At 47.2% G+C, this 9,693-nt stretch overlaps 1 protein-coding gene across 1 annotated transcript; it reads left to right on the forward strand.

Annotated features, from left to right (window-relative positions):
* The first annotated feature begins 968 nt into the window (after positions 1-968).
* ajuba (ajuba LIM protein) lies at positions 969-9,072 on the forward strand. Its single transcript, XM_020108479.2, has 8 exons — positions 969-3,657; positions 6,339-6,440; positions 6,576-6,643; positions 6,790-6,852; positions 7,478-7,608; positions 7,856-7,907; positions 8,279-8,347; positions 8,497-9,072. The coding sequence occupies exons 1-8, from the start codon at positions 2,091-2,093 to the stop codon at positions 8,632-8,634; spliced, it is 2,190 nt and encodes a 729-aa protein (XP_019964038.2). The 5' UTR covers positions 969-2,090; the 3' UTR covers positions 8,635-9,072.
* Positions 9,073-9,693: the final 621 nt, after the last annotated feature.

Below are 9,693 nucleotides of genomic sequence, written 5' to 3' on the forward strand. Positions count from 1 at the left end.
AATTAAGAAGTTTAACATGTTGCAGAATATTTTCAAACTTAACTTCACTGTGAGATCTTCCTCCGCTGTCAACCCGTCACATGTTAATCCAAAACTAATCCAGACATGAGCTCAAGTATGTGGGAGGTGGAAGACTTTATTTGAAAATGGCGAGAGAACTTTTTTAACTTTGAGAGCTTGTCAAGAAATCCAACAACTTTTTTCCTCTTTCAAAGCCCCGAGTTCCAGGTGACGGTGGATTATTAAGACTCAGTGGTGTTGTTGTTTGCAGGGATCAGGTCCCAGAAACTTCCTCCGAGCAGTTTTGCGAATGAATGACGAAACAGACACTCTGTGGTGGAAAGGTGTTCCGGCCGTTCGCTGATCCAGGAGCAGCAAGGTGACAAACTGCACACACACAGGAAGTCCCCTTCACAATAAAGTGTGCACAAACTATACAGGGGCTGTGTTTACAGTGGGGGAGTCTGTGTTTGTTGCAGTTTGTATTTTTAGAAACGTGAAATAAAACGTAATGTCAACATTTACTTTTTCCAGCATGGTGGAAAACACAATTCCCATGCCCGAGGTGTTTCTATTATTTTGTCCATGACCTTTATAAAACAGAATAGGCTGGATCAACACCTCTGAAACTGAAAATAATAATAATATACCCATCACAGAGGTTGGATTTACTGCAGGAATATTGTTTCATATGACTGAGTGAATGTGTCCTCACATTGACGTCTCCTGACTTTACATTTAGATTTTAGAGCAAATCCAGGAGCGTCTTATTCGGACATTTTCGGAGAAAACACGGAGGATCAGCGGAGTTCAGTGCAGCAACGGAGGAGGCAGGATTTAAAACTTTACAACCCAAACTACTGCGGCGCCCATGCAGTGCTATGTTTGAGCGTTTATTTTGAAAAGCCGTACCCGGAAGCAGCTCGCTCCGCCGCGGACAGCTCGACACAGTTGAAAAAGAAGAAGAAGAAGAAGAAGAGGGGGAGGTCGGTCATTATTCAGGGGGAAGAAAGAAAGAAACTCAGCCGTCCACCGTGCACCACTCACGGGGAAGGATTTTACAGACCCCCCCCCCCGGAGGCTCGTTCGGTCCCGCCGCTCCGCTGCTCCTCCGCCGGGATGTGAGTTAACGGAGATCCCGGTTTCCCTCGTCTCCTTCTCCGTCTCCTCCAAACTTCTCCGCTACTCATGTTCCACCGAGTCCCGGAGCGGATTTCTCCCCCGAGGAAAAACAACCGGATGAGAAACGGACCGAGGACGCGAACCGGCTGCTGTTTGTGGTTTTTTGTGTTTTAAAAAGTTTGACATTTTTTCCGCCGAGCACGTTTCTCCCCGGGATGAATGGCAGGAGTCGACGGATCCGTGTTGTTGTCGTCCTCACCGGAGCCCACATGAAGTGTTGATATCCCGCTTTGTCTCTTTTTATTTTCTCCAAGAGGGAAGTTCTCACACTCTCTCCCTCACACACACACACACACACACACACACACACTCTCACAGACTCTGGATCTCAAACACACAGACACACACACTTCACAAGATGCAGATGTGGAGCCACATGAGGGCCCACAAAGGAGGCCCTCCACCACCGTAGGTCACTCTCAAGTGTCCTGGATGTGTGTCTCCATCATTTCCTGTCTGGATCCACACTGAGGTGAACTACACCAGTGATTCTCCACCAATCCAATGGCTCCTTCTCCACCACAGTCCCCCTGCGCCTGTGGATCCTCCACATAGAGGCCGAGGACCCCGAGGACTTGAGTCATGTAACCACCCTGAAATGTCTTAAAGCTTTAATTTATCTGTTTTTGTATTTATTGTGTGTGTGTGTGTTTGTGTGTATATATATATAAGTGGTCCATTTTTTTTTTAAATTTAGCTTTGAGCTACTTCAAAGGCCAGTTTTTAAAAACTTCTTATTATAGTATTTGATTTGTTATTATAGTATTTGAACGCTGACATTTCAATTGTCGTAGTAAAAGCTGTATTTCTTTATTCTGCTGCTGTAACTTCCAAGGAGAAGCTGTGAGACTTGACTGTGCCCAGACAGGTATTTAAACACACACACACACACAGGAGAAGGCTTCATCATGGACAGGCCCATCAGCAAGTTACTGGAGAAGTTAAAGCTCACAGACTCGGGCAGTGTGAAATTCAACAGTTCCAAGAAAAAACAGGACTCTGCCAACAACTCCAATAACAGCAACGCCAACGCTGGCATCTCTGGAGGAGGAGGAGGAGGTGGTGGTGGTGGGGGCAGCGGTCTGCCACCAGCTCCCGGCTCTGCAGCTGCCTCGCCCTCCAGACCTGGCCAGTTCCCGCTTGCCTCTGCAACCACAAGTGATGCATGTGTTCCAGCGAGTGGGAGGGGAGGAGGGGGAGGCATTCCACCCCCTCAGCTCCTCACCTCACCACAGACTTCCGTCACAGTGGGCACCATATCTTCAGATGGGGAGCAGCAGCTTCACCCCTCCACCTTGGCACCGTTGAGGCGTCGCTCCCCCCAGCAGCGAGCTTCCTGTTACCTGGGGGAAGGTGTGGATTCCCACATGAGGCGGGAGTCTGGCCTGGGCCCCGAGTGTGACCCTATGGGGACGTTTGGATCCAGGACGTCCCTGAATCAGCGCCGCTACTCCCTGGAGCTGCAGCAGCTGGTCAAACGACAGCAGCTCCTCTCCCAGCCGCCTCCTCTCTCTGTGCCTCCACCGTACCCTGCCGCCGGGGGCTATGGGTCGGCCCCCAGAGGTGGTCTGGCTGAGACCGGGTACCTCTCTGAGCATGAGAGGCACAAGCGTCTCTCTCTTCAGGAGGCTCTGTTCTACAAACGCCTGAGCACAGGTAGTGAACTATGGGAGAGCCCCAGGCCTGCGTCCCTCTCTCATCCACCACATCGCCCCTCTGATGTGACTGGAGGAGGTGTAGGAGGAAGCTTCTTCTACCCTCCAGGGCCGACTGGGAGCCCATGCTCGTCTTTCAGCCTCCAGGAGTCGGTGCTGGTCAGCCCCAGGTCCAGCTTCGCCTCGAGCACAGCCAGCGGCGGCGGGGGTGGGAGCCCCATGGGGAGCCGCTGTAGCAGCAACCGGACCAGCGGCATCAGCCTGGGCTATGACTCCCGGTACTCAGCCTCTGGAGGACTCCCTCCACAGCAGCCGTCCCCCTCTATGCAGTCAGGGATGTGTGTGGCTGGTTACGGCGCCCCAGGAAGGACTGGGGTTACCCCTGTAGAGGCCTGGACTCAATACCTGGACGGAGGGATGCGTGCAGGGGCCCACGATAGTCGACACTCTTACCCACCTGCTGTAGGAAGCCCAGCGGCTGCATGTTACCAGGGTGGCCCAGAGTGGTGGGATGAGCAGCAGGTGGGGGCGAGAGGCAAAGAGGGGGGTGTGATGGGAGAGAGGGCCCGCTACTCAGACCTGCCCGGCACCCGCTACCAGGAAGAGCTCACCCGACTTCTACTGAGAGATGCAGCGCTGGAGGGCGAGGGGCTCCTGGAGGGCCTGATGCTGAAAGAGCAGTCCCTCGCCCTGACGGCTCTCTCCAAACCGAGCTCAGCGACACTGGGGCCTTCGTCAGCTGGGGGGCCCGGCAAACCTCAGGAGGACCCTGGAGTCGGACCTGGACGGGAGGCCACGGAGAACCGCCAGGAGTACTTTGGTGAGAAACTTATTTTTTTATAGTTTTCAGGAGCAAGAAATGAACTGAGGACGTTAGACATGAGTTTTTAACACAGATGGTACAATAACTCGAGCCGATGGCGTCACCCGTCATGGATGGCATCCCATGCATTCATTCATAGTGGGGCGCTTGGTCGCCACAGCAGCATCCGCCCTCACTGTGTTATTATTGTCCTCTGCGCTGCCTGGTGTCAGATCACAGGTTTCTCTGTAAATGAAAGGGTTGCAGGGATGGATGCAAGGATGGATGGACAGATTAATAGTTCAAAGAGTGTAGGGATGGATGGAGCCTGCAGAGACATGCAGAGCATTAAGGAGGAAAAAGAAGCGCTCGGGCTTCAAACACTGATCCACACAAGTAGATGTGTTTGGTGTAATAGAAAGAAACAAAAGGTACAAAGATATTTAAGTAAACAAAACCAATAAAGCTCCAGCAGTGCAGATCTGTGTGGAATCACACCTGTATCCACGACAGAGGGAAAAGTCAGCCGATGTTTCGTGCAGGCGTTGCCGATTTGCCACAGTGTCGTGCACACAGAGGCCTAATGCAGCGTAGCTACATGGGCATTAAACTGCAGGATGCCATGTAACACTCAGACACAAATTACATGGTTCTTTATAAACACAACTGTGACCATTACTGTGAGTCACAGAAGTTGAGGGCTCAGTGTGTGTTTGTGCGTGTGTGTGTGCGTGTTGTAGCAGGATAGGAGTGTGTTCCAGTGGCTGGATGAATATATATGTGTGTATTGTTTTTTTGCAGCAGGGTGTGTTTCCCCTGAGTGACTTCAGGCCACAGTAATGCAATGTGTGTGTGTGTGACTCATGTGTGTTGGTGTGTGTAATGCTGCCTCGGTGTGTGCTGTAGCCTGTTTTCTCCGCTCAGGTATGTGCGCCCGGAGGGGACATACAATACTGTACTCCTCTCTGCCATTAGAAAGGAATCAGAAGCCGTGAGCCGTCAAGACAGACGCTCCGAGCTCAGCTGACACACACACACACACACACACACACACACCTATGTGAAGGGGAAAAGACTCACAACGCCAGAAAACAAACAGTCATTAAAAAGAAAGTAAAAACGATAAATATTTCCTCACAAGTCAAGGCGATGGAGGTGTAGTCAAAGCAAATATGTGGAGAAAGTGATTTGTGAACACGCCAAACTAGTCACGTAGTAAAAAATATTCTTAACTGTATCTATTCTACAGAACTCTAATCTTTTAAAAAAAGACTCTGAGTCTTAACCCAATAATTTCCAGGCTTATTCTACATGCGGCGGCTTTAGACGCTGTATTTAAAAGCTTGAGTTCGAGTCTCGGGCCTCTGGTTTCTGGTTTTGGCAGCGAGCCGGGCCTGTTCCTAAATATCCGAGGGACTGTCCAAGACGGCAGAGTGTAGGAATTCTGCATTTGTGTGGCACTCCCTCAGCCACATTAGACGAGGGAAAGAAGAAGAAAAAAACTGGCAGACCCTTAAATAGATCACAGAAGCTCTGCCGCTCGGACCACCGCCACTTTTCCACTTTGCATTTAGTGCTCAGCGTGAAATCTGTCGGATGAAAAGAGAGAAGTTTGGTGTAAGTGTTGACCTAAAGCAGCACTGTGTAACCTGAGCAACAGCGCCCTCTGGAGCCACACACGGTGGTTTATCAGAGAAAAATCAATACACAGAAAAGGCGACGCGTGATCACAAAACACAACTGAAACGTGGATATTACCCATGATTCCCGGCTTCCTGAACCAATCCTCCAAACTCTGTTCAGAATTCTTCATATTTTAAAAGTTTCCTGCTGAATATTGGAGATAAACTCTGGTTTTTAAAGACTTTTTAACGGATCTACAGTTCAGCCCCACTCTTCAACTCGCTGGACCTGATTCTGACAGTTGAAGCTTCTCACAGGAGATGGAACCCACTCACCGACGTTACATAGAACCGACGTTCAGGGTGAGGAGAGGGAGTCAAAGAGGAGACATTCTCCATATTCACGCTCAGCCACCGAACCATCAAACCCTTTTTGAAGCTGCTGTTTTAAGGTTGAAACGTAACTTGGTGAACTATATTGTTTTAAAGCCGTTAAGCAGCCAAACTTGAACTTATTCCAATATTTACCTAGAAATGTTTATTTACCCTTTAACTGAAATGTCGTTGAAGGCTTTTTATCTGACTTGAATTGTCAATAAGATATTGTTTATTCTGTAATTTACTACTGCAAGTTGTTAGGGAAAAGTTCTGCCTTGCTTTAATCTCAAAATGGCTCCAATTGTGGAGCTTAGGTAAAAAAATTAAAGGAATGTCTTTATTAAAACGCTCCAGGAGAAAGGAGGAGTCATTCCATCTTCTGAAGCGACTGCCAAAAAAGCAAAAAGTTAAATCCGGTGGAGTTTCCCTTTAATGACAGAGCTTTAACACAGACACTGGGGTGGATGAGCAAACGGGCTGGCACGGGTAACCAGGTTTTAACTGTGTGAAAATCCCCTAGGTGGTGCGAACGAGAGGATTTACAAGTGTTGACACTTTGTGTGGCGTTGGATTTCAGACACATCCTCCTGGAATGTGCCGTAAACGAAGTGTTAAGAGACGGCGAGCGATTACTCTCGACTAAATGTGTGTGTGTGTGTGTGTGTGTGTCTGTGTGTGTGTGTGTCTGTGTGTCGGCAGGAACCTGTGTGAAGTGTGGGAAAGGCGTGTACGGGGCGGACAACGCCTGCCAGGCTCTGGACAACCTCTATCACACACGCTGCTTCACCTGTGTGTCCTGTGGTGAGTGCCCCCTCCCACCCCACCCCACCAAACACAACAGTGATGATTTAAAGGATTTGAGCTTAGTTCAGGATTTCTGTCGCCACCACACCTTCTCTAAACGTGTGGTGCTGCCTCATCTCTGTCCCTCTGCAGGACGCACCCTGAGAAACAAGGACTTCTACAATGTCAGTGGCTCTGTGTACTGTAAAGAGGATTACATGGTAAGAGATGAGGTGGAGGCGTGTTGTCATCCACCACACACACACACACACACACACACTCACACTCACACACTTCATAAGTCACCATTGAGAACTTTTCATAACATTTTGTGCTCATTCGTTAATTGTCTTTGTTTCAATCACAGTTTTCGGGATTCCAGGCTGCTGCTGAGAAGTGTAGTGTGTGTGGCCACCTTATTCTCGAACAGGTGAGGTGTGTGTGTGTCTGTGTGTGTGTGTGCGTGTTAGCAAGAGAGAGAGAGCGTTCCTCATGAGGAGGCCAGATGCGTCTAACCACCAGGACTTGTTTGAGAATTAAACGACTCTACTCTAACCTTTAACCTGCCTTGGGTAATTTTTAGTTAAACTTGCATCCTGTTTCCCAGAATTCCTTTCAAGAGCCCCCCCCCCCCTTTCCCACTGGACAGAGAATTTTCTGTGACGTCTTGTTTGTTGGCGTCTCTTCGTGTTCCCACGACAGATTTCAGTGGAATGTTTGCCTTGGGTTTGTGATAAATGGAGAAATAAGACCGCACTGATGATCTTTAAATGTTTTTACCATATTTGAACCACATAATACCCATAATATCAACACAGCTACCAGTGTGTCTGAGAACCACAGGCTCTAGTCTCTGCACAACATAGACGGACAATAGCACGTTGATGAGAGAGTTGGAAATATTGTTTATACACACCAAAAAAAGTAAAGTAATTAATAATTATTACAGATGGATCAGTTTCCTCACAGCAAGATGGAGATTTGTGGATGCACTGTGCGTATAAATCTCCTCTGTACTTTCCTTTCTTCATTTTCTCCCCGGTCTTCCTCCTCAGATCCTTCAGGCTCTCGGGAACTCGTACCATCCCGGCTGTTTCCGCTGCGTGGTTTGCTCCAAGGCTCTGGACGGCGTGCCTTTCACCGTGGACCAGCACAGCAACATCTACTGCGTCGCAGACTACAACAAGTGAGTCATGCTTTGTGTTGTCATGCTACTATTTTGGCAACTCGGCTTGTCCACAGCATGAATTCCAAAATGTGACGACAGAGGATCTGATTCTTAATTCTATGACTCACATCCGAGAGGTTTTCAAATCCAGAGGAAACCACTTTATCAGAGTCTTTTACTTCCTGGAGATGTGAGGAAATGTGACTCCACAGTGTGGGTGCTCCTGTTTTCTTCACTCGTCTAACCTCCTCCTGTTGTTCTGCAGGACTTTTGCCCCCAAGTGTGCTGCCTGTTTACAACCCATCCTCCCCACTGAGGTGAGTGGGAATTCTCCATGCACACACACAGTGCAAGACTAGAATAAAGTTCTAATATATATTCTCTTCAATATCAATATTCGCTATAGTACTTGGTCGTAAAATCACGAGTAAGATTTCTTTTAATTCCACATTTTAAATTCCAATTAAAAACCGTCTTATAAACAACATAACTGGAGAACTGTTGTTGCCTGAGTTTTTTTGGCTTCATATAATCTCAATATAAAGTTCATGCCCAGGTTTACAGAGCACTTTGAGCATTGTGCAGTTTCCTTGTTTAAATGTGTCAACCAATCACAGAAGAGTTTCTCATGTTTCTTTTCCTGTAACTCTTGTGCTGACGTTTGCATTTTCCTGCCGTCGTGTCTCAGGGCAGTGAAGAGATCCTCAGGGTCGTGTCTATGAACAAGGACTATCACTTTGAGTGTTATCACTGCGAGGTGAGTGACGAACCCCAAATTTATTCTCCTGCTCCACAAAAAAATTCCACCACCTGCTCGACTCTGACTTTTAATGTGAAGTAGCCTCCCTTCCTGACCTCACTTCCTGTGTTTAAATTCCTGTCCTCCTCTGCGTCCCTTTTCCGCAGGAGTGTTGCAAGCAGCTCTCCGATAAGCCCGGCTCGCAGTGCTTCCCCCTGGACTCTCATCTCCTCTGCCACTCCTGTCACATGAGCAGAGTGTGCACCAACACCACACACAACATTCCCCCTCACAACACACACTGATCAGCGTCTATGCAGCTAACGGGTGTTTTGAAAAAGCTGGTGGTGACGTGTCGTCAGTTCCACTCAGTCATACGTCGTTTTTTTGTTTCCTTCCCGGAGATGAAACTGCTGATATTGAGACATTTCCACTGATTCCCTCGGATCAGTCCCCTTGTGTCACATGTACTGCCTGCTGTACTTCTTGTACTATTACTGTATCATAGTTATAAGGGAACGAAACTACTGCTTTTTTTTTTTTTTTTTTTACCCCAATGTGGCTACTGTTTGCTGTAGAAGAACAAGGGATTTTGCTAAACTGTTTTTTTGCTAAAACATTTTGCACTTAAATTTGACTTAACTGTAAGAGATTTGTTACGTGAATCTGTACAATTTGGGGAAAAAACATTTACTTAATTTCTGTATGTTGTAATAAATATTTCATTTTTTGTGTTCCGACAACAGATGAAGAATTTGTAGCAGAGGGTTTTCAACAAGTACAATTTAAGACCATAATGAAAGAAATGTAAAACGAAGGAAAGGCGGATGTTCCATATTGGTTTTTATTGCATGCTGCCAAAATCACTCTTTCAGATTCTAAAGCACAACAGCAGCAGCGTGAAATGAGCACTCACCTAAATGTATAATGACGTAGCTCATAGTGTCTCGACAGATTTTACTTTTTAAGGCATAAAATTCAAGATCATTGAATTGAACGACCCCGTGGAAACCCTGCAATGTTCAGAATTGCAAAATTAAAAGCCTCGTTCAAAGCTTTTCCCTCTAAGTGATAAAAGGAGGAATTGAATGGGTTCTGCGCCAAGTTTCTTGAAAATCCACCCGGCAGTTTTTGAGTAATCTTGCTCAAACAAACTGACGAGTGAAAACACAACCTCTCTGGCAGAGGATAGATAATTGTTTAAGTAATTGCCGAGTGGAACTTTTGAAACATTCACAGCTTCTCAAGTAGAAAAATGTGCTGCTGACATGACATCATTAAAATAAGCAATTGGAATAAATCTTCAAGTATTTTCACTATTGTCTGACAATTTAAAAATAAAGAGACGATCAAAACACGATAAG

This window comes from Paralichthys olivaceus, chromosome 22 (genome assembly GCF_024713975.1).
Source record: "Paralichthys olivaceus isolate ysfri-2021 chromosome 22, ASM2471397v2, whole genome shotgun sequence".
NCBI lineage: Eukaryota > Metazoa > Chordata > Actinopteri > Pleuronectiformes > Paralichthyidae > Paralichthys > Paralichthys olivaceus.

Coding starts and splice junctions, on each gene's coding strand:
- ajuba (XM_020108479.2), top strand. CDS start 2,091: ATGGACAGGCCCATCAGCAAGTTACTGGAGAAGTTAAAGCTCACAGAC. Junction 6,441..6,575: donor CTTCACCTGTGTGTCCTGTG/GTGAGTGCCCCC, acceptor GTCCCTCTGCAG/GACGCACCCTGAGAAACAAG. Junction 7,908..8,278: donor AACCCATCCTCCCCACTGAG/GTGAGTGGGAAT, acceptor GTCGTGTCTCAG/GGCAGTGAAGAGATCCTCAG.